Source organism: Entelurus aequoreus, linkage group LG22 (genome assembly GCF_033978785.1).
Source record: "Entelurus aequoreus isolate RoL-2023_Sb linkage group LG22, RoL_Eaeq_v1.1, whole genome shotgun sequence".
NCBI lineage: Eukaryota > Metazoa > Chordata > Actinopteri > Syngnathiformes > Syngnathidae > Entelurus > Entelurus aequoreus.
In genome coordinates this window covers 11,679,362-11,704,537 of record NC_084752.1, presented here as the reverse complement: position 1 = coordinate 11,704,537, position 25,176 = coordinate 11,679,362, and the positions used below count along the sequence as shown (strand labels likewise).

The window sequence follows — 25,176 nt, the reverse complement described above, 5'->3', positions numbered from 1 at the left end:
AGATAATGTTTGATGTTTGGTGACCGGTTGTAACAAAAATTTAGTTTTGAAGGAGGAATAGCAAACTTCCTGTTGATTTTTGCTGAAGGATGTTAATCTATGAAATGTAGGTCTAGGTGAGACCTACGTAGAGGTTTTTGTTTCATGTCTCTAAGACGTTCCTACCGGAAGTTACAAGCAGTTTTGTCTGTGTTTTCCTCTGAGAAGCAGTTTTGTCTCTGTTTTATTCAAAAATTGCGCTAGAGCGCAATTTAGAGTTTTGGGGTTCGTTTTTTTTTTTAGATCGCAATTTCCACCAGTCCCGATGTGTGTGAGAAGTTTGGTGAGTTTTGAAGTATTGTAAAGGGGTCAAATTACAGGTCAAAGAGGCAAAAATTAGTGTATTTAGTCATTTTTTTTAAGGGGAAATAGCCAATTTCCTGTTGGTTTTTGCCCGAGGATGTGAAATTATGAATTGTAGGTCTAAGTCAGACCTACATACAGGTTTTTGTTTCATGTCTCTACGACCTTCCTAGTGAGAGTTACAGGCAGTTTTCTTCCTAGGGGGCGCTAGAGTGCAATTTTGATTTTTGGGGTTAGGTTTTTTTTACTAAAGTGGTTGGGGCACGTTTTTCTATGTGTGTGTCAAATTTGGTGAGTTTTGAAGCATGTTAAGGGGGGCAAAGTAGTGCGCAAAGCTGCGGAATAATAAACCTTACAATAACAATAGGGTCCTTTGTCCATGTACAAAGGACTCCACAGGGAGTCCTTTATACATGGTACAGGCGGACCCTAATAAAGTGGCGGGCCACATCTGAGTTTGACACCTGTGATTTAGAATAAGGAAACAGTTTTTCAGCACCCCTTCCATTCAATTAATGGAAAATGTTAACTTTTGTCGCAGAGGGCTGCATACGATGATAACAATTGTGGGCTATTTTGATATACAGCAGTACCTTGGTTTTCATACGGCCCAGTTTTCGCATTGATTCAATTTTCGACATTTGCCAAAAGTATGCCCTGGATATCATTTACTGTCCTCGTGGCCAAACAATTACATCCCACGTAACTCAAGTATGAAAAATGGATAATGGTTCTTTAAGAGTTGGAACAGTATAGCAGAGTTCAGCCCGGGAATATATGAATCTTTATTATGTGTGTGTGGTCTATTTGTTCATAGAAAGTCTGTGCTTTTTTTTTATTGAGTTAGGGCAGGGGTCACCAACCTTTTTGAAACCAAGAGCTACTTCTTGGGTACTGATTAATGCGAAGGGCTACCAGTTTGATACACACTTAAATAAATTGCCAGAAATAGCCAATTTGCTCAATTTACCTTTAGCTGTATGTTATTATTAATAATTAATGATATTTACACTTAATTGAACGGTTTAAAAGAGGAGAAAACACGAAAAAAATTACAATTAAATTTTGAAACATAGTTTATCTTCAATTTTGACTATTTAAAATTCAAAATTCAACTGAAAAAAAGAAGAGAAAAACTTAAAAAAATAATTTATGGAACATCATTAGTAATTTTTCCTGATTAAGATTAATTTTAGAATTTTGATGACAAGTTTTAAATAGGTTAAAATCCAATCTACACTTTGTTAGAATATGTAACAAATTGGACCAAGCTATATTTCTAACAAAGACAAATCATTATTTCTTCTAGATTTTCCAGAACATAAATGTTAAAAGAAATTCAAAAGACTTTGAAATAAGATTTAAATTTGATTCTAAAGATTTTCTAGATTTGCCAGAATAATTTTTTTTAAATTTTAATAATAATAAGTTTGAAGAAATATTTCACAAATATTCTTTGTCGAAAAAACAGAAGCTAAAATGAAGAATTAAATTAAAATGTATTTATTATTCTTTACAATAAAAATTTTTTTTACTTGAACATTGATTTAAATTGTCAGGAAAGAAGATGAAGGAATTTAAAAGGTAAAAAGGTATATGTGTTTAAAAATCCTAAAATCATTTTTAAGGTTGTATTTTTTCTCTAAAATTGTCTTTCTGAAAGTTATAAGAAGCAAAGTAAAAAAAATAATGAATTTATTTAAACAAGTGAAGACCAAGTCTTTAAAATATTTTCTTGGATTTTCAAATTCTATTTGAGTTTTGTCTCTCTTAGATTTAAAAATGTCACGCAAAGCGAGACCAGCTTGCTAGTAAATAAATACAATTTAAAAAATAGAGGCAGCTCACTGGTAAGTGCTGCTATTTGAGCTATTTTTAGAACAGGCCAGCGGGCTACTCATCTGGTCCTTACGGGCTACCTGGTGCCCGCGGGCACCGCGTTGGTGACCCCTGAGTTAGGGTCTTTATTGAGTTTTGCTGCAAAGTGAAAGTAACCCACCCTTCGGACCGTACGCTTTGGACCCCGCGGTGCAGCTAATTTATGGATTTTTCTTCATCAAGGGCCATAATGCAAATAGTTTTCATTAAATACAAGTGTTGACATTAAAAAGGTATGTTATTTTTTGTGCTATAGTGCCATCTTTTGGACGAGTTCGTCTACAGTATTTCCTTCAATTTAGTGCTTTAAATCGAAAGTACAAGTGCCGTTCCATCTTCTAATCATCCAAAGCGTTCTACTCGTATGGATTCTTCATTTATTTACTCCAAGCAACGTTTGTGAGTTTTAGAATATATTAAAACTATTCATACTTTCCAAACCGTCCCATGTGTGATGTCTTTAGGAGTGTTTTCATGCATATTTGTACGTGCTATGGTAATGTAATGAAGCTAGCGTCGTTAGCATTAGCTAAGATGCTAACACATTTACGAGTGTCTTTTGTGTTGTTTCAGTTTCACACATTTTTAGTAAATTCACAAAAACCTCATCATGGAGTTGTTGAGTCTGTTTAGCCGATTGGAGAGCTAGCTTCTGCAGCTAGTGGGTCCATGACAATGACTTCTGTTTTGTTTAATTAGCCGGTTTACTGCCGTGTCACAGGCACCGTTCGGAAACAATTAAGGTATGTAGCTACCGTACACATTTACAAAATCTTTTTGTGTAAATAACTTATTTAACAACGTATATATCTGCGGCTTAATTTAGTGTGTGTGGCCTATTTACTAGTGCGCTTAATCCATATTCCGGAAAATATGGTAATTTAGCATAGTACCGTAGTGGGGATCATGCTCCCTGGAGCATTTTTTAAAAAGGAATGGAAATGGAAAAAGATGGGGGGAAAATATTTTTTTTGTTTTAGTATGTTTTTTGTTTGAGGACAAACATGACGGAAACCTTCCCAATTGTTAGAACTACCACTGTTTAATATGTTTGTGTGTATGCTTCACTGATGACAATATTTGGTGAACATCGTTTTGTCCTACTAATTTCGGCGGTTCTTGAACACCCCATAGTGTGGATTGTGACGCAACAGTTTGTTTACTGGTAAAATCTTCCGCTCCTTTGTCTCGTTTTGTCCACCAAACCTTTTATGCTGTGCGTGAATGCACAAAGGTGAGCTTTGTTGATGTTATTGACTTGTCGGAGTGCTAATCAGGCATATTTGGTCAGTGCATGACTGCAAGCTAATCAATGCTAACATCCTTTTTAGGCTATCTGTATGTACATATTGCATCATTATGCCTCATTTGTAGGTATATTTGAGCTCATTTAATATCCTTTACTTTTATCCTCTTTGTTTATAATTTATATTTGCATGTCTCATGACACATTATCTGTATGTAATATTGGCTGCATTTCAGATAGTTGTTTGTGCGCCATGTTGTTCCAGACCACAGCAAATGTTACTCAGCTTGCAAAGATTGTAATAAATAAATTAAAAGAAGACAGCCTGCCGTTTCCTTTAACTTGGACACACACACCTATACCTTTGGCCATTAAAAGCCAGTCATTTCCAGGAGTTATCTCACCTTCTGATTTACTCATGGTTTCTAATGTTGTAAAAATGTGTAGAATAAATATCAAATTTCAACATTTCTGTCAACAAAGATTTGCTTCAGCCTGTGACACATAGTCATTTTGATAGTAGGCTATTATAACTAATGTAGACACTTACATCATGTGTTGCCTTCATTATAACACTTATATACGGCTTTTCATTTTTTGCGGCTCCAGACAGATTAGTTTTTTGTATTTTTGGTCCAATATGGCTCTTTCAACGTTTTGGGTTGCAGACCCCTGTGCTGTAGGGATGTGGGATCACAACAGTTTGACGTGAAGTGTTCCATCGAGTATGCCTGTGATTGCGTCAGTTGGTGTATATTACAGTCGATGGTGTCTTTTCGGTAGGGTTAGAAAGGAGTAGAAAATTTTCGGTAAATTTCCAGAATTTTTTCAGTAAATTTCCATGGGAATTTTGGAAAACTATGTCAAATTGGAAACTTGATTTGTTTGACACAAGCGTGGAAACTGTTAAATTCTGTAAAAGAGATCAGTCCTACATTTAGTCAGTTCCTAGAATTGTTCCAGTACTTTTGTTCAAGTAGCGCACATATTTGATCAAATCTTAATGTTTTCTTGGTGTTCTCATGCCTGCACTCAGAGCTGTTCACTTGGAATCGGGTCACCCAAGATTCAAAGACAAGTGCTGTGTCCCAAGTGTGCTAGGTCTCAGATCACGCGGTTCTGTCCTGACACCTAAAATTAACATTGCGCTTGTCATTGGCGGTAAGTCCATAACAACAGTAATGGATTTGGGACAAGGCAACACTGTTAAAATTGAGTACGCTACACAGTGTCCGCTTTTTATTTACTAAAGTCTACTTATGGAAGTATTCCATTTGAGGCCCGGCCTGTGCCTGAATTGGTGCATTTCAATACTCAGACTTAGTCTCTTGAGTGCATGAGTGTGTTCACACTGACAAGTACGGCTAAATATAGTGCACTGGCAGATGTTGCACTTAAAATATCAACAATGGTGAGAGTGCAATACTAGATGCTTAACGGTCGCCATTTATGCCATGCAGCAAACGGGGAGGGACTAACTGGAGTGGTTGCAATTTAACATTAAAAAGGAGAAGAAGAAGAAATAGAAGTCAAAATTGGGTTCGTCATTTCCAGTAAGTGTGCAATGACAGTTGGAACTGTACTACACTGTCAAAATCTGCACACTCAGGAACCAAGTCCGCAGTGTACACACTTTTCTACGTGTTTTGGACCCTTGTCTACACGTACTTTGCATGAACTATTTATGGCATTTTGAGTGCAACATCCGTGTACTGACTCTAAACACACTTAAGCTCTTAAAAGACAAATTTTAGGTATGTACGTGTGTGGATTGAGGCACAACCAACGCCTCATCTCAGCACCGGACACCGTGGATACGCTAACTAACGCAGCTATACACATCCGTCACATTAAGAGGAAGCAAGTAGTGGCGCCAACTCACACTGACAATTCAGCAGCTGCCTCCCTTTTGCCTACAAGCAAAGAGGAGAGGTGAGAGTAGCAGGAGGAAGTGGGCGGGAGACGGTGGCGTCATACGACGTCAAACTAAGGAAGTGTGTGTTTCTGGAGGACTGTAAGTCTCTCTACCTCTCTTGGCCCTGAAGCACAGCACACACACCACCACCAGCACCGACACCACCAGCAGGCAGAAGCCAATGATCAGCGCTTTCTTCCACGACGCCAGACGCACTGCAGAGACAGCAACAGTGAGAACAAAGTCAAGACAATATACTGTGGAATGCCACTTTTTCACTGCCCGAACCTTAGCCCATAACTGTGTTTAGACCAGTGGTTCTTAACCTTGTTGGAGGTACCAAACCCCACCAGTTTCATATGCGCATTCACCGAACCCTTCTTTAGTGAAAAATATATTTTTATTTTTTTTAATTCAAGACAAAGTTATATGTTTTTTGGTAACACTTTAGTATGGGGAACATATTCTAAGTAACAAAGACTTAATTTAGAGTTTTTTGGTTAGGGTTAGGGTTAGATGGTTAGGGCCAGGGTTAGAGGGTTAGGGTTATAATAAGGCCATGCCGAATAAGGCATTAATAAGTACTTAATAATGACTAGTTAAGAGCCAATATGTTACTAATTTGCATGTTAATAAGCAACTAATTAATGGTGAATATGTTCCCCATACTAAAGTGTTACCATGTTTTTTTACTGGTGCACAAAATGAATCGTGCATGAACATCACCTTGTTCAAACAACAAAACCAACACAGTGCATAAACTCAAAACAAATTACACACCTGCAAATCAGCCTGACTCCTGCTGTTGCTGTATCCGTAATACGCCGATAGGGAGAAGTTTTTATTTACAGGAGGAGTCGGGTGTGTCTTGACCTCCGCCGAACCCCTGAGCCCGACTCACCGAACCCCTAGGGTTCGATCGAACCCAGGTTAAGAACCACTGGTTTAGACAACAGGAACTGGGCCCAAAATGAAGTTTCTGGACATTTTAGAGCAGACCTGGGAAAATTAAGGCCCGGGGGCCACACCTTGAGCTTTTCAATCTGGCCCGCAGATAATTATATATATATATATATATATATATATATATATATATATATATATATATATATATATATATATATATATATATATATATATATATATATATATATATATATATATATATATATATATATTAGTGTTGTCCCAATACCAATATTTTGGTACCGGTACCAAAAATGTTTCGATACTTTTCAGTACTTTTCGGTACTTTTCTAAATGATGGGGACCACAAAAAATTGTATTATTGGCTTTATTTTAACAAAAAATCTTAGGGTACATTAAACATATGTTTCTTATTGCAAGTTTTTCCTTACATAAAATAGTGAACATACTGGACAACTTGTCTTTTAGTAGTAAGTAAGCAAACAAAGGCTCCTAATTTAGTCTGCTGACAAATGCGGTAACATATTGTGTCATTTTCCATTCTATTATTTTGTCAAAATTATTAAGGACAAGCTGTAAAAATGAATTATTAATCTACTTGTTCATTTACTGTTAACATCTGCTTACTTTCTTTTTTAACATGTTCTATCTACACTTCTGTTAAAATTTAATAATCACTTATTCTTCTGTTGTTTGGATACTTTACATTAGTTTTGGATGATAGTACAAATGGGTATCAATCTGATACCAAGTAGTTACAGGATCATACATTGGTCATATTCAAAGTCCTCATGTGTCCAGGGACATATTTCCTGAGTGTATAAACATAATATATTTTTTTTTTAAAAGAAAGATGATGTTGTGATGCCAAAAAAATATCATAATCATAGTAGTATCGACTAGATACACTCCTGTACTTGGTATCATTACAGTGGATGTCAGGTATAGATCCACACATGGCCTTTGTTTACATTGTGACGCCGGTGAGTTACGGTGTGTAGTGAAACATGTTTAGCTATTCCTCGTCCTGCAGGGATGATACTTGTAAGAAACTTACTTTATTTGTCGCCATGGAGACGAGGATTAGTGATTTAGAAGTAGCTAAAACACTACCGACTGCGGCTGGATGTTAGCCGCTAGCTAGCTAGCCATGTTTTAAAGCACATCTTCCTGAGGGTGTTTCAGTGTTATAACTTCACCGTTATCGTTAGTTTTTAAGCCAAAATGCGTCCGTTCTCCCTTTTCTGTCTACACACTGTGTCTGCTTGTAAGTACTCCGTGATTGTGCGCTGCCGAACATGCTCCTCTGCTCGTAAACCGGCGATGTCATGACGTGATGATGCGCCCTTCATGCACATTAAAAAAAAAAGGTGGTGGGGGACCGGTACTTTTTAGAGACGGTATAGTACCCAATATGATTCATTAGTATCGCGGTACAATACTAGTACCGGTACACCGTACAACCCTCCCTATGATAATAACAGTGTGGTACGCCAGCTGCACTGAAGCAGACAAACAGGCGATTCAGAGGGTCATAAAGTCTGCACAAAAAAATCATCGGCTGCCCCCTCCCCTCCCTGAAGGATTTACACAACTCCCGCTGCCTCAACAGAGCAAAAAGCATCACCAAGGACAGCACACACCCTGGCTTCCACCTGTTCGACCTGCTACCATCGGGCAGGCGCTATAGGTGCATCAGAGCCAGAACAAACAGGCTCAGAGACAGCTTCTTTCCCAGAGCTGTCACCATCTTGAACTCTAACTTATATAATAATTCACCCCTATACAATATCCGACCCTAATACCCTACTGTGTAATATTACCCTTCGAGTGCAATACGTCCGACACTGATTGTTATTTATTACTCCGGTACTCTTGTCTTGTTCTGTAGATTGTACAGTATTTTGTATTTCTATAGTGTTTTGTATATTGTACAGGATTGCTTATTATTTTTTATTGGATAGTAGTCTGTTTATTTCAATTGTTAGTTTTTTCTTTATTACCTGTTGTGTTTTTTTCATTATTTTTACCCCATATTTGTTCCCACTACCGCACCCTAAGTTGGAGTCCTTAATCTCGTTATATGCAAATATAATGACAATGAAGTCCATTCTATTCTATAACAGGTGTGGTGTTTCACATCTGAAAGAAATAGGTTACAAAACAAATCAAGACTAGACCAACCAGGTCTTAATCAACACTGGTCTTCTTTCCAGCGTGACTCTATCGTGCTTGTGAAACATTAGACAATAAGAGACTGAATTTGCGCAAAGATAATATTTTGAATTGTTGAAGTGAAGAAAAAACATTCTTACCCTCTATAATTATCGGTGCGCTGCGGACCACATTGTTGGCGGGATTGCTGGCCTCACAGTAGTAGGTACCACTGTGCTCTTTGGACAGCGCTGGGATCTGATAGTCCGTGTTGTTTTTTTCCAAGGTGGTGGTGAAGATCGGCTTGTCTTTGCCGTCATAGTACCACTTAAATGTGACGGGTGGGGTGCCTTTAACGCTGCATATCATGAAGACGTGATCTCCTTCAGCAATTTCTGGCAGAACGGGGATGACGGTGAGGGTGGGATGTGACAGAGGCACTGAGGACGAAAGAAGGAGACATGAATCAAAGAGAGTAGGAGATTACCCAAAACATGGTTCAAGTATGGGAACACCAAGACATACCTACAAGAACTGATATACCTTATTTGGGAATCTATGGTGGTGTTTTGAGCAGTTTTAACATCATCTAATCTTCTGCTAAGACTTTCTGCAAGATGTTATTATTGTTGGTGGGATCTTTTTGTCTAATCATAAAGATCATTTGTGAGGTCAGAGGTCATCGATGTACAAAACCCAAAACCAGTGAAGTTGGCACGTTGTGTAAATGGTAAATAAAAACAGAATACAATGATCTGCAAATCCCTTTCAACCTATATTTAATTGAATAGACTGCAAAGACAAGATATTTAATGTTCGAACTGGTAAACTTGTTATTTTTTGCAAATATTAGCTCATGTGGAATTTGACGCCTGCAACATGTTTCAAAAAAGCTGGCAAAGGTGGCAAAAAAGACTGATAAAGTTGAGGAATGCTCATCAAACACTTATTTGGAACATCCCACAGGTGAACAGGCTAATTGGGAACAGGTGGGTGCCATGATTGGGTATAAAAGCAGCTTCCATGAAATGCTCAGTCATTCACAAACAAGGATGGGGCGAGGGTCACCACTCTGTAAAAAAATGCATGAAAAAATTGTCCAACAGTTTAAGAACAACATTTCTCAACCAACTATTGCAAGGAATTTAAGGATTTCACCATCTACGGTCCGTAATATCATCAAAAGGTTCAGAAACTCTGAAGAAATCACTGCATGTAAGCGATGATATTACGAACCTTCGATCCCTCAGGCGTTACTGCATCAAAAAGCGACGTCAGTGGGTAAAGGATATCACCACATGGGCTCAGAAACACTTCAGAAAACCACTGTCAGTAACTACTGTGTCGCTACATCTGTAAGTGCAAGTTAAAACTCTACGATGCAAAGCGAAAGCCATTTATCAACAACACCCAGAAACGCCGCCGGCTTCGCTGGATGGACTGATGCAAAATGGAAAAGGGTTCTGTGGTCTGACGAGTCCATATTTCAAATTGTTTTTGGAAACTGTGGACGTCGTGTCCTCCGGACCAAAGAGGAAAAGAACCATCCGGATTGTTACAGGTGCAAAGTTCAAAAGCCAGCATCTGTGATGGTATGGGGGTGTATTAGTGGCCAAGGCATGGGTTACTTACACATCTGTGAAGGCACCATTAATGCTGAAAGGTAAATACAGGTTTTGGAGCCACATATGTTGCCATCCAAGCAATGTTATCATGGACGCCCCTGCTTATTTCAGCAAGACAATGCCAAGCCACATGTTACAAAAGCCTGGCTTCATAGTAAAAGAGTGCGGGTACTAGACTGGCCTGCCTGTAGTCCAGACCTGTCTCCCATTGAAAATGTATGGCGCATTATGAAGCCTAAAATACCACAACAGAGACCCCGGACTGTTGAACAACTTAAGCTGTACATCAAGCAAGAATGGGAAAGAATTTCACCTGAAAGGCTTCAAAAATTGTTCTCCTCAGTTCCCAAACGTTTACAGAGTGTTGTTAAAAGGAAAGACCATGTAACACAGTGGTAAAAATGCCCCTGTGCCAACTTTTTTGCAATGTGTTGCTGCCATTAAATTCTAAGTTAATGATTATTTGCAAAAAAAAATTAAGTTTCTCAGTTCGAACATTAAATATATTGTCTTTGCAGTCTATTCAATTGAATATAAGTTGAAAAAGATTTGCAAATCATTGTATTCTGTTTTTATTTACCATTTACACAACGTGCCAACTTCACTGGTGTTGGGTTTTGTAAAGTAACACTGCTATTTGTGTGAATGTTGAAGATCTTTCATACATACTGTTCGAATTTTGTTGTGTGTTATTCATGATGAGGATAAATGCATAATGCACTAAATAGCTTATGTGAACAATTTCATCGGTCCATCATGACCTGTTCGGCAATTTCTTTAGTCCAATGCGACAAGGCTGCTTTTATTGGCTACATGTGAAGCTTCTGGAACCGGAAAATCCATAAATTAGCCGAAGCTTTGTATAAATCGCAGGATTCAAAGCGTGGGGAAAAAGTAGCGGCTTATAGTCTGGAAATTACAGCACTTTTATTCTGCTTCGATTTTTGACGCTCAATTACACCCAGATTTCTCAACCCAGTCAAACCATTGAAACATCAAAATGTTCAGCTCATTCGGGAAATCCCCAACGTCCTGCATTTTTTGTAAGTCGTCATTTACTGCGATACACATTTCCATTGAAAATAAATGGACAACTATTACACATTTCTCAAAAAGTAGGCCAAGGACTGATGATCACTGTGTTACTCTTGTTTTTTTTTGTAAATGTATATTTATCATTATTGATTATTAAGCATTGTTACTGTATTTTCTCAATACAGTATGTCTTGAACCAATGTAATGTTATTGTGTGAGAAATAAGCAAGGATAGTTTGTAAAACTCTTCATTTGGCAAGTCAACAGCCATTTTTAGATTCAAAAAGACTGCTCCAACTAGTTAGCCTTTGTCGTTTGTTGTTCCATTAAAAACATTTGTCAGTGTCAGTGGTATATTTTGTGCAGAAGCCAATTTGCAGAGGATGCAGAATGTCATGAAGCTCTAAAAACGGGTTCACTATAATCGTTTCTATCTATTTCTCAACTGACTCAAACCAAGCTCATTCAACACATTCATCTATTATTGGCATTTCAATTATATTTCCAAGACCCCAAATTATCCCTTTTGATTCATCCACATTTTCCAAAACATTTAAACCATTCAGCATCAAATAATTCAGGCTAAAATTCCCCACATTCTTTCCAAACACACATTTTCTTAGATCTTCAGAATTCTTACTACTTCCATACTTCCTAACTGATTCAAGCAATCCCCACATCAAAAGCTCATTCAAAACATGCTTGCAATTGTGAACAATTCCAAAAATTACAGTTTTTTTTTCTCTATATTCCTCAAACCATTCCAGCATCATAACTTTCAGGCTTACAATTTTCCTGTCCACCAACATTCTTCTTTTTCAATACAGTGCTTCGGTTCTTCAGCATTCACATGCAATTTCTACACAAAAACCCCTTTGTGTGCTTTATTTTAAAGGTGTTGGTTGACATTCTGGCTCTTAATTGTTTCACGTAAATATCCGAGCATGCCTTTATGGAACTTGCTGTGTTGCACTCGGGCACAGTCAAGCCAACTTATGCAAAATTATTAAGACGCAGAGGGAACTATTGTACAGTAGCACAGCCCTTCTTGATTCATCCATTATTTGAGTGGAGGTGTGTTCACAATGTAAATGCTTCATAATATTTACCAACAACAGTTGCATCCAGTCTTTTGCTGAGAGGAGTTTCTGAGCTGCTGAGAGGACTGTTCTTGGCCTCACACATGAATTTGTTGATATCTTCCGGCCTGTCGATGGTGACGGTAAAGAGCGCTTGTTCAAGGCGATGTTTGACGCTCGCTTTGCTCAGTTCGTCGTACTCCTTAAACAGGGTGTAGTTTATGGGCAGGCTGCCGATGTCTGACTGGCAGAGGACCTTGAAAGGTCTTCCCAGCACCGCCCTGCCTACCACTGATATCCTTGGAGTGGAGACAGTTACTAAAGTGGACAACAAGAACAACATGCTGATCAATTCAATTATTTTACATGCAAGCAATCGACATGCGCAGGAAGTAAACATTATGTTATATAGGGATGACTACCTTTCGCATTTGATCCAATACGGTACCAATTTTTTGTACTTTTGTGTGTGCTCATGTCGTAATAAGTGTCCATTGTTTAATATTCAACTATCATCATTTTTGTTTACCGTATTTTTCGGAGTATAAGTCGCTCCGGAGTATAAGTTGCACTGGCCGAAAATGCATAATAAAGAAGGAAAAAAACATATATAAGTCGCACTGGAGTATAAGTCGCATTTTTTAGGGAAATGTATTTGATAAAAGCCAACACCAAGAATAGACATTTGAAAGACAATTTAAAATAAATAAAGAATAGTGAACAACAGGCTGAATAAGTGTACGTTATATGAGGCATAAATAACCAACTGAGAACGTGCCTGGTATGTTAACGTAACATTTTATGGTAAGAGTCATTCAAATAACTATAACATATAGAACATGCTATACGTTTACCAAACAATCGGTCACTCCTAATGGCTAAATCCCATGAAATCTTATACGTCTAGTCTCTTACGTGGATGAGCTAAATAATATCATTTGATATTTTACGGTAATGTGTTAATAATATCACACATAAGTCGCTCATGAGTATAAGTCGCACCCCCGGCCAAACTGTGAAAAAAAACTGCGACTTATAGTCCGAAAAATACGGTAGTTGTAATTGCAAGACTTTAGATGGTGGAAGAGGGTAGTTTAGCAGAGCTACTGAGGTTCACTCTCACATTCCTCATCCACGAATCTTTCATCCTGGCTCAAATTAATGGGGTAATCGTCGCTTTCTCGGTCCGAATCGCTCTCGCTGCTGGTGTAAACAATGGGGAAATGTGAGGAGCCTTTCAACCTGCGATGTCACGCTACTTCCAGTACAGGCAAGGCTTTTTTTTATCAGCGACCAAAAGTTGCAAACTTTATCGTTGATGTTCTCTACTAAATCCTTTCAGCAAAAATATGGCAATATCGCGAAATGATCAAGTATGACACATAGAATGGATCTGCTATCCTCGTTTAAATAAAAAAAATTCATTTCAGTAGGCCTTTAAGGTTATATAAATAGTTCCCTGAGCGCGCCATTTAAAAAAAACCCAATTATGTTTTTTAAACAATAGAAAAGTAAAGAGAATGAAGAAAAAAAGCAATAATGGCAACATTTTACATGAGACTAAATATGTAAGAAAACGGCATGCTCACCTTTAGGACGGACCGTCAACGGTTTACTGTATTTGTGGATGCCCTTTGCTTGAGCTATGCAGGTGTAGTTGAACTCATAGAGCAGAGCCTTGACAAAAAAGACTCCAGTGATCTTTGGAATCAGAAGGCTTCCTGGCGGATCTAAACTGTAGGTCAACTGGTCCCTGTGGAGCCTCTCTGAAGCATAGCTGCTACTTTTACAGGTCAACGTCATGTTTTCCCTGTGAAAGACTTCTTTGGGAGACATCGTCAGAGTGGGCACTGAGAAGAGCTCTATGGAAACAATGATGGGACGTCACTGTCGTGTCGACATACAGTAAAGTATAGAATTGACTTACCAACCACCGGAACCTTTTTTGTGTCTACTTTGACGACCTTTCCCATTTCCAGTCTGCACTCAAATTCTTCAGAGTCCTTGGCCAGTGCGATCATGCTGTGGTTAACGTTGGTGTCCCCCCTGCTGAGAAGCTGGGTCCCTCGGCTCAGGTAGAGGTGGGCATTCCCGGAGTTGTATACAAGGTTTCTGATAGTGCACGAGATGTCAAGTCTGTCTCCTTCATAGATGTTGTTGTTCGGGATAATCTCCAAAACCGGCGTGATCAAAAGCTCTATGGAAACATGTTGGACCAATAGTTAGCAGACATCAAGGCTTAGTAAAAGACAAGGGCTTTGAAGTTCCCCCTCACCTTTGACGGTAAGTGTGAGTGCTTGACTTTTGTCGGACTGAAAGGAGTCCGGCGTCACAGGGATGGTGTAGGAACAGTACAGCTTGTGGATGCCAACGCTGTTGAAGTGAAGTTTGACCTCTGACATGTCGGAGTTGACCCGCTCCTCCCGGATCTCCTTGGAGTTGTCATAGAAGTAGAAAATAATGGAACCCGTCTCACCCGGTGCAGTGCATTTGGCAGTTAGCTCCTCCCCCTCACTGACCACGCCCTTGTTAAAATGGAACTGTGGTGCTGACAGACCTGCAAAACGAGGAAACATACAAAGTATGAGGGCGACAGTAAAACTACAGTACTATTTTACAGTCTGATGTGCTTTAAAAAGAATTAAGGGGAACATGAACATTTTCGTCTACATTTTAACACTTCCGAGATGTCCAGATATTCTGTATTGGATATGCTTTGGCGTAAATTTTGCTCCACGGTCACTTTCTTGACCAGTTTTTTTCAGTCTGTCTCCAAGATGTTGGATTTTGGAGGTGTTTCCGGAGTGCAAATGAAACCACTTCTTACCCTCTCCAAAAGTATCATCATTTATCTTTTGAAAATCCATCCATCCATCTTCTTCCGCTTATCCTAAGCAGGGAAGCGCAGACTTCCCTCTCCCCAGCCACTTTGTCCAGCTCCTCACCGGGGGGTCCCGAGGCGTTTCAACATAGTCTTCCCAACGTGTCCTGGGTCTTCCTCGTGACCTCCTACCGGTCGGACGTGCCCTAAACACCTCCCTAGGGAGGCGTTCGGGTGGCATCCTGAGCAGATGCCCGAACCACCTCATCTGGCTCCTCTCGATGTGAAGGCTTTACTTTGAGCTCCTCCCGGATGACAGAGCTTCTCACCTATCTCTAAGGGAGAGCTCCGCCACCCGGCGGAGGAAACTCATTTCGGCCGCTTGTACCCGTGATCTTGTCCTTTCGGTCATAACCCAAAGCTCATGACCATAGGTGAGGATGGGAACGTAGATCGACCGGTAAATTGAGAGCTTTGCCTTCCGGCTCAGCTCCTTTTTCACCACAACGGATCGATACAGCGTCCGGATTACTGAAGACGCCGCACCAATCCGCCTCTCGATCTCAGAATCCACTCTTCCCTCACTCGTGAACAAGACTCCGAGGTACTTGAACTCCTCCGCATGGGGCAGGGTCTCCTCCCCAACCCGGAGATAGCACTGCACCCTTTTCCGGGCGAGAACCATGGACTCGGACTTGGAGGTGCTGATTCTCATCCCAGTCGCTTCACACTCGGCTGCGAACCGATCCAGTGAGAGCTGAAGATCCTGGCCAGATGAAGTCATCAGGACCACAAAAAGCAGAGATCTAATCCTGCGGCCGCCAAACCGGATCCCCTCAACTCCCTGACTACGCCTAGAAATTCTGTCCATAAAAGTTATGAACAGAATCGGTGACAATAAAAATGTACACTGTTTAAATATATCTTGAGGAGCTCCTCCCCTCTGACTGAGAGCTTTGCTAAAAAGGCTCCTATTATACAAAAAACATTTTTTTTGTTATCTGTTTTTGTGTATTCGGGATCTGCATAATTCCCAAAAATGTTTAATCAAACCATGGATGCATTTCAAAGATATTTACAAAATAATCCTGCCTTTCTTCCTACTCCCTCCAAACAAGCCATTTGGAATTTGCACAACTTGTGACAGCTTTCTGATTGGTGACATCAGCAGATATCTCCATATATGGTGGGTGTTTACCCAAAGAGCTTGGCGTGAGTCCGCTATTGTAGTCCAATGTTGTAGTCAATAAGTTCCTTCTTTTTCTCTATCCTCTTGTTGTGGGGCAGACTGGCTCGTACGTGCACATGCATCCTGCACTGTTGCCATTTGTAATACAAATTAGCTTATAATGTGAATTTATAACTGTCGATACACTCGCTATGGAAGCGCTAAAAACTACAACATGGCTGACGGGGAAAAGAGGCAGTTGAAGTGGAGAATAATAAACAACACCGCCCACAAAATGGCAAATCCTGAAGAGATGGTCACAAAGTGGCTCAAAAACGGTCTGAAAAACAAAATCTATGCAAAATCTCGACCAAAAAATCCACCATTACATGTTATGTAGACCACAAGGAAGTGTTTTAAATGTAGAAACAATTCATAATATTACCCCTTTATTGTCCAAATAAGTACACCCACCTCGCTCAGACTGCAAAACCCCTCAAAAAGAGGCAACCAAAACTGTGTGATGCATGAACCTTATGATTTGATGCTTGTTTAACACCAGTATCCAAAATTGTAGCAACATTTATAGGTCAGAAAAGATTAAATTCATCATAGGTCTCCTCTAATATTAGTTTTGTGGCCAGACTTCCATAATAATGCAACGCATTTCTTTGCAGTCCTTAGACCAGTCTTTCTCAAAGAGTGGGGCGGGCCCCTCTGGGGGGTGGGGGGTCATGTGACCTCAGGGAACATATATTTTTTTGCCATAGTAGAATATGATGAAGCGTATGAAGCTTTACTGTGACTACGGTGGGACACCAAGAAAAACTAGTGTTGTTTTCTTTAATGTAGATATGAACACAATGTTATGCAGAGGTGTACTTACAACAATTTTATAGACAAATTTGACTATTTATAGTTGCGGTGGAGAATGTGTGTGGGTGGGGGATGCAAAATATTTTCTTCTCCATAGACCCGTGGCTCTTGAGCCACATGCGGCTGGGGTAAAATATACCTGTGGTTTTAATCACCTTCCTAATTGTAAGAACTACCACTGTTTAATATGTTTTTGTTTATGCTTCACTGATGAGAGTATTTGGCCAGTGCCGTTTTGTCCTACTAATTTTGGCGGTCCTTGAACTCACCGAAGTTTGTTTACATGTACAACTTCCTCCGACGCTGCCACAGAAAGACGTGTTTTATGCCACTCCTCCTTTGTCTCATTTTGTCCACCAAACGTTTTATGCTGTGCGTGAATGCACAAAGGTGAGCTTGGTTGATGTTATTGACTTGCGTGGAGTGCTAATAATCCATGCCAACATGCTATTTAGGCTAGCTGTGTGTACATATTGCATCATTATGCCTCGTTTGTAGGTATATTTGAGTTAATTTAATTTCCTTTACTCATGTCCTCTGTGTATTTAATTTATAATTGCATGTCTCCTGACACATTATCTGTATGTAATATTGGCTGCATTTCTGGTAGTTGTTTGTGACGTTACCCACGACGAAGACAGTCTGTCCTTTCCTTTAACTTGGACACACACATCTATACCTTTGACAGTTTTAAGCCAGTAATTTCCAGGAGTTATCTCACCCTCCGAGACACTTACTTAATGTGTTGCTTTCATTATAACACTTACATAAGGCTTTTAACTTTTTGCGGCTCGAGATAGATTAGTTTTTTGTATTTTTGGTCCAATATGGCTCTTTCAACATGTTGGGTTGCCGACCCCTGCCCTAGACCAAGATTCATAAATTGTTATTAAATATTAGTATATTTATTTTCATCTGGATATAGTCCCAACAAAATGTTTTGGATCTACTGAATTTTTTTTGGAGCCAACTCTTTCAATGATCCCAAAACTTTTTAATTTTGTTACATGACCACTTACAATGACATAATATCCCTTTAGCTTCTGTACATGTATAACAGGTATGAGGGATAGTTTTATTATAATTGTCACATGAATTCTCATTAGCCATTTGAATTGGATTATTTTAAGAAATGTATTCATGAATTTCATTTAAGCATTTGTACAAATGTTCCCCCGTTTCTTTTATGATATTTAATATTCCACAATTTTGCAATTTACCATAAAACCTACCAACTAAGCAGACAAAGTAGAACAACAATTGTGCTGATTTTTGTGCCAGGTCACATCTCATGTTTGGCCCCATGAATTCAGTGTTTGAATGACAAAGAAGTGGCTGACGGCACAATGAGCTGGCCAGAGAGGGAACAGGAAGTGAGACGGACGTACACAAAGGAAATATCCATACAAGCACCAGGAGGATGACGAGACTCGCTCATTTTGCAGTTTAAACTGCTTTACAAAAAATCCGTAGGGCCCAAAAGAGAAGTTTTTCACAAGTTTTTTTTTTAATAAAACGACATTGTGTTTTTATTTGGAGCATTGTCAAACTAGGATATTCAAACATAAGGTATACACACTTTCTCTTAAAATCTATTTCTGCCTCATTGACTCCCTTTGTAATTGCTATTTTTAAACAGATCGTTATCCTGGTACAGGATAAAGGAAAAAGTACAGTTTTTCCCCTTTGCTTTGGTTTTTTTCCTTTTGCTTTGGTGTAATTGTGCGCCTTAATCACCTGATGGTCCCAGAAAACCATGAGCATAATTCTCTGAGCTTGGATAAGCGTAAATGAGTTCAACTGCCATTAAACGCTGAAATGCAATGAAAAATGATCTTGGGAAGTTATAGATAACGCGGCAGATATATATGTGTCAGGGTGCACTCCTTGCCTTAGAGTGGTGTAAGGAGGTAAAGTGTGCTTTCTTATCTGCCTGATTGAGAATCAATGATGTACTGTTTTTGAAGGTTGGTCAGCGTGGTGGTGCAGCTGCCATAGGTTACTTTGGGCTCTGCGGTTGGTGCGTGCTCGGTGCAGCATGACTTGTGGGGTAAGCGGACTCTCTTGTCTGGCTGGTTATTAATTTAACTATTGGCTGTGACGCATCCTTTCTCTGGTGCACAGATACGTGCTTCCTTTTGTGCATGATGCATTGAAATTCTGCGCCCTTCAATTCTTCTCCGTGGCAGACCACTGGAAGCACGCCGGCTGTGATTAGCCAATTGTCTGCGGACAATGCTTTTTTTGCCTTTTGTTTTAGTTATATTCTTGCTTTAATTCTTTAGTTACTTTATAGCACTATTTTGTTTATTTTTTCATCTTTTTTTTTTCCTTTTATATTGATTTGATTGATTATTTTGTTGATTTAATTTGTTTATTACTATGATACCTCCGCATTGGTGCCTTTCTGTCTGTGTGTGCGTTTGTTAAAGTGCCTTTTTTATGGCATTGCAAACTAACGCTGTTTTAAAACGTACCTCAATTGATGTAGACAAAGTTTAGCTGGCTGACTTTGGTTAAAATGATAGTTAGTTATTTTTCACACAACTTCGTCTCACGCAAGGTAGAAGCTAACAGTACTCTTACGGAGGCTGTGTCCGCATCCTCCCTCTCAATGTCTGACATCATGTCTCCGCTTTAAATGCTCACGTATCAAAGATGTACTGCCATATAAACAAGATCCGCTTTGCAAAATGAGCATGGTATTCATGTTTTTAACAAAAATAAGAGGAAATATCCTCACACTTTACATGTTATCACTGGGGATTATTTTGCGAGCGACCCATTTCAGGCCGGAAAAACACGAGCGATGACGTCACGACTATTGTCGACAATTAAAATTGTCGGCGACAAATTTTGGAGCCCTATTACATACTAAGTCATTCGTTTTATTTTTAACGTGTCCACTGGTCCATTTTTTTTACGCTGGAAAGACACTGGTTTTTAATTTTTTTATTTAGTGTGTATTCCAGCAAACTTTAGAGTACTTGTTAATTTTAAAACAATGAAATAAATGTATTTTTGTAATCACGTCTCTGTCCTGTGTTAATGAAATGAATATGTGTGCCTTTAAATCAGGAGTCACCAACCTTTTTGAAACCAAGAGCTACTTCTTGGGTACTGATTAATGCAAAGGGCTACCAGTTTGATACACACTTAAATAAATTGCCAGAAATAGCCAATTTGCTCAATTTACCTTTAACTCTATGTTATTATTAATAATTAATGATATTTACACTTAATTGAATGGTTTAAAAGAGGAGAAAACACAAAAAAAAATGACAATTACATTTTGAAACATAGTTTATCTTCAATTTCGACTCTTTAAAATTCAAAATTCAACCGAAAAAAAAAGAGAAAAACTAGCTAATTCGAATCTTTTTGAAAAAATTCAAAAAATAATTTATGGAACATCATTAGTAATTTTTCCTGATTAAGATTAATTTTAGAATTTTGATGACATGTTTTAAATAGGTTAAAATCCAATCTGCACTTTGTTAGAATATATAACAAATTGGACCAAGCTATATTTCTAACAAAGACAAATCATTATTTCTTCTAGATTTTCCAGAACAAAAATTTTAAAAGAAATTCAAAAGACTTTGAAATAAGATTTAAATGTGATTTTACAGATTTTCTAGATTTGCCAGAATAATTTTTTTTGAATTTTAATCATAAGAAGTTTGAAGAAATATTTCACAAATATTCTTCGTCGAAAAAACAGAAGCTAAAATGAAGAATTAAATTAAAATGTATTTATTATTCTTTATAATAAAAAAATAAATTTACTTGAACATTGATTTAAATGGTCAGGAAAGAAGAGGAAGGAATCTAAAAGGTAAAAATGTATATGTGTTTAAAAATCCTAAAATCATTTTTAAGGTTGTATTTTTTCTCTAAAATTGTCTTTCTGAAAGTTATAAGAAGCAAAGTAAAAAAAAAAAAAGAATTTATTTAAACAAGTGAAGACCAAGTCTTTAAACTATTTTCTTGGATTTTCAAATTCTATTTGAGTTTTGTCTCTCTTAGAATTAAAAATGTCGAGCAAAGCGAGACAGCTTGCTAGTAAATAAATACAATTTAAAAAAATAGAGGCAGCTCACTGTAAGTGCTGCTATTTGAGCTATTTTTAGAACAGGCCAGCGGGCTACTCATCTGGTCCTTACGGGCTACCTGGTGCCCGCGGGCACCGCGTTGGTGACCCCTGCTTTAAATTATTGACCCTGGTTTAGAGTGACCAGTTTATTCTTGGGTGAAAATAGCGTTTTCGAGCTTGCTTTCCCTTTTTTGATTGCTATCTCGCCATATTTGAAAAAGACTTGTGTGAAATTAAAAAAACTCAACCAAGTCCTGCATGCTTTTTTCTCTCATTCCAGCTCAGTAGGAACTGTAGACATTTTTGTCTACTTTATCAAAGTCAATGTCAGAAATTATTGACCTGTTCAAACCTGAAATTATTCAAACTCAAAAACACCCAAAAATATAAAAAAGAACTCCAAATTGCAGTACCAAATTTTTAAACAGGACCAAGATCTTCGAAATTTTGCTACATCAGTGTCAAACTAATTTGAAACGTTAAACACATTTACAAATGCAAGAAGGACAGATGGAAAAAGATGCAAGAATATATAATCCAAACTACAGAAAAACTTGTTCCTGACACTAAAGGTAAACCACTCAAAAAATTGATGACCCAAGAAATTCTTGATGTATTGGACACACGGAGTGTATCAAAACAAAAGTGAGTATAACAAACTGGATACGCTTATAAAGAAGAAATGCAATATGGCTAAAGAAGCCTGGATAAACTCACTATGTGAAGAAATAGAACAGACCTTGGCAAATTAAGCCACATGCGACCCGTTAAGCTTTTCAATCTGACCCGCCGGACATTCCCATCATTTTTTTTTTAGATCTTTAAGATGGAAACTGTAGCTGCCATTATGATGTGCAGCAGGCCGGCCCGTGGCATAGGCCGTATAGGCAAATGCTAAGGGCGCCGTCATCAGGGGGCGCCACGCCAGTGCCACAAATGTTGGAGAAAAAGAAAAAAATTGGTACTGTTATTTCTAAATACAAAAAATAATCCCACGTTAATTAAAATGCAAAGTAAAGCCTATTTAATAGAAATATTATTTGTTACAACATCACGCCCCCCCCCCCCCCCGCACGGTGCGCCCCCTCCCTTCCCGTATCATGACTCTTTATGGACGTCACCGCATCAAAAAATCAACACAAGATGTCAAAACGGCCAAAACTGTCAGGTGCCCAGGGAAGAAAAAAGAGAAAAGAAGAGGAGGAAAAACGAGAAAAAGACAGAGGTAGCAGGTAGGTAACGTTAGCCTACATGGAATTATTTGTCTGTTACAGAATGTGATAGTAACCTGGATTTTTAGCATTAAGCTAATGTTACATGATTCGGCAATTGCTAATCAATAAATAGCTAGTTCTGTTTTAACGTCGGGTTAATATTGTGGAGGGGGCTAAATTGTTATGGAAAATAATAATGTAACGTTAGGTAATTACAGTACTCCGACCTTACATTCCTCAGGGACATTTGTATTAGATCTTTTAAGCAGATGTTTTTTGTTTACATTGTTATTGCCTTCTGGTTAGCTAATGTTTGCCCTGCAGGTAATAGTCACTTTTCCACCCCTTTATATATTAGGTATAGTTGTAAGCCTAGTTGTTAAAAGTGCACATCATTAATGTTAATTAAGCAATATCACATGAAAGGGAATGCTGTTTTTTAATTTGAGCACTGCTGTGATTCGGTTAAAGATAATCATAACATAACATTCTCATATAATATGTTAATTTGCTTTCTTTAAGTAAAAAAAAAGGTCAAAGACAAAGCTATTCGGTTTCTTGTGAGTATATACACTTCACTGCCGATGTGGGGGGGCGCCACCTAAAATCTTGCCTAGGGCGCCAGATTGGTTAGGGCCAGGCCTGATGTGCAGTGATGTTTTCAAATGACTGTAAGTCTTGAACTATAAAAAGTATTTCAATGCTTGGAATCTGCGCTTTTGCATGATATACTAGTTACTATGGTAATCTAATTAGTTGCTATGGTAATCTAATTAGTTACTATGGTAATCTAATTCACAGCAGCTCAGACGAGGCACCAAGCAGTGTGGTTGGGGAGCGTTTCCAGAGCGGCCAGCCTGAAATGTGGGTGTCAGGGACAGACGCGGAAGGAGATTTTTACAACAAAGTTCTAAGCTTAGTGATGTATCAGATACATCAGATTGCAGGTGTTTGTTTTTTTTAACCTTGTTGCGTTTTGCTTGATTGTAAAATATATCGATCGGGGGGGGGGGGGGGGGGGGGGGGATTGGGTGACGTTAATATGTTGTCAATATTCAGTGTTTTATCGTTCATAGTTAATATTGTAAATCCCACATTCTTTATTTTCATGTACATTCTGGGTGTCTCATTCAGTAAAAACATTTAAAATTCCATTCTGTTTTTTAAGGCGGTCTGTCATAATGTTTTAGCATTCAATCAGACATTATTGTGAGGTTTTGTATTAGTCTTCCTAAAAATAGATATACCGGCCCCCAGACAAATGTTTTTCTCTAAATTTGGCCCCCTGAGTCAAAATAATTGCCCAGGCCTGAAATAAAACAACACAAGGACACTGATAGCAAATACATGCACCAAAAGAGCAAATAAGTCAACGGGACGCAGGGCCCCTTAGTCAGGATGCATCAAATCAAAGGAAGGCAACGTACTAATGGATATGGAAGACATTCTGTCAGATTGGTCAGAATATATTGAAGATTAATTCCATGACGACCGAGGCCCACCTCCAACTATAAGAAAAAACATGGAAGGGCCATCCAAAACAGAAGATGAAGTGGAAAAATGCCGTGTCCAAAATAAAACATGGTTAAGCGCTTGGAGAAGATAAAATACCAATTGAAGTCATAGAAGCACTTGAAGAAATTGGAACTCCATCCATTCATCCATTTTCTACCGCTTGTCCCTCTTGGGGTCGCCGGGTTGGCTGGACCCTATCCCAGCTGCATTCGAGCGGAAGGCGAGGTACACCCTGGACAAGTCGCCACCTTATCACGGGGCCAACACAGACAGACAGACAACATTCACACTCACATTCACACACTAGGGCCAATTTAGTGTTGCCAATCAACCTATCCCCAGGTGCATGTCTTTGGAGGTGGGAAGAAGCCGGAGTACCCGGAGGGAACCCACGCAGTCACGGGGAGAACACACAGAAAGACCCTGAGCCTGGGGATTGAACCCAGGACCTTCTTATTGTGAGGCACCAGCATTAACCCCTGTTAACAAAACTGTTTAACATAATTTATGACGACATGCAAATTCCATCAGATATTACTAGCTGTATGTACATATTGCATCATTATGCCTCCTTTGTAGGTATATTTGAGCTCATTTAATTTCCTTTACTTTTATCCTCTTTGTACATAATTTAGTTTTGCATGTCTCTTTACACATTATCTGTATGTAATATTGGCTGCATTTCAGATAGTTGTTTGTGTGCCATGTTGTTCCAGACCACAGCAAACATTACCTTGCTTGCCAAAGATTGTAATAAATCTATCAAAAGAAGACAGCCTGCCGTTTCCCTTAACTTGGACACGCACATCTATACCTTTGGCCATTAAAAGCCAGTCATTTCCAGGAGTTATCTCACCTTCTGAGTAGCCTCTGATTTACTAATGGTTTCTAATGTTGTAAAAATGTGTAGAATAAATATTACATTTCAACATTTCTGTCAACAAAGATTTGCGTCAGCCTGCGACACATAGTCATTTTGATAGTAGGCTATTATAGCTAATATCATACATGCCAACCTTGAGACCTCCAATATCGGGAGGTAGGGGGGGGCGTGTTTGGGGCGGGGGCGTGGTTGGGGCGTGGCTAAGGGCGTGGTTAAGAGGAGAGTATATTTACAGCTAGAATTCACCAAATCAAGTATTTCATGTATATATATAATATATATATATATATATATATATATATATATATATATATATATATATATATGTATGAAATACTTGACTTTCAGTGAATTCTAGCTATATATATATTTTTATTTTATTTTTTATTTTATTATACATAT

The 25,176-nt window shown here is 38.6% G+C and overlaps 1 protein-coding gene across 9 annotated transcripts in view; it reads right to left on the bottom strand.

The window, feature by feature from the left end:
- pecam1b (platelet and endothelial cell adhesion molecule 1b) overlaps positions 1–25,176 on the bottom strand; it is a 79,095-nt gene that overhangs the window by 33,002 nt on the left and 20,917 nt on the right. For 6 of the 9 annotated variants that reach the window (XR_009823871.1, XM_062033637.1, XM_062033638.1 and 3 more), the window contains exons 4-10: positions 14,477–14,758; positions 14,129–14,398; positions 13,791–14,063; positions 12,232–12,519; positions 8,624–8,902; positions 5,495–5,596; positions 5,349–5,379 (exon numbers count right to left, since the gene is read on the bottom strand). Coding sequence is in view for 8 of the 9 variants with exons in the window: in XM_062033637.1 (XP_061889621.1) it covers positions 5,349–5,379; positions 5,495–5,596; positions 8,624–8,902; positions 12,232–12,519; positions 13,791–14,063; positions 14,129–14,398; positions 14,477–14,758 (1,525 nt within the window). In the remaining variant the exon portion in view is untranslated. The remainder of the gene's footprint in view (positions 1–5,348; positions 5,380–5,494; positions 5,597–8,623; positions 8,903–12,231; positions 12,520–13,790; positions 14,064–14,128; positions 14,399–14,476; positions 14,759–25,176) is intronic. The other 3 variants (XM_062033639.1, XM_062033643.1, XM_062033642.1) reach the window with 1 other exon arrangement.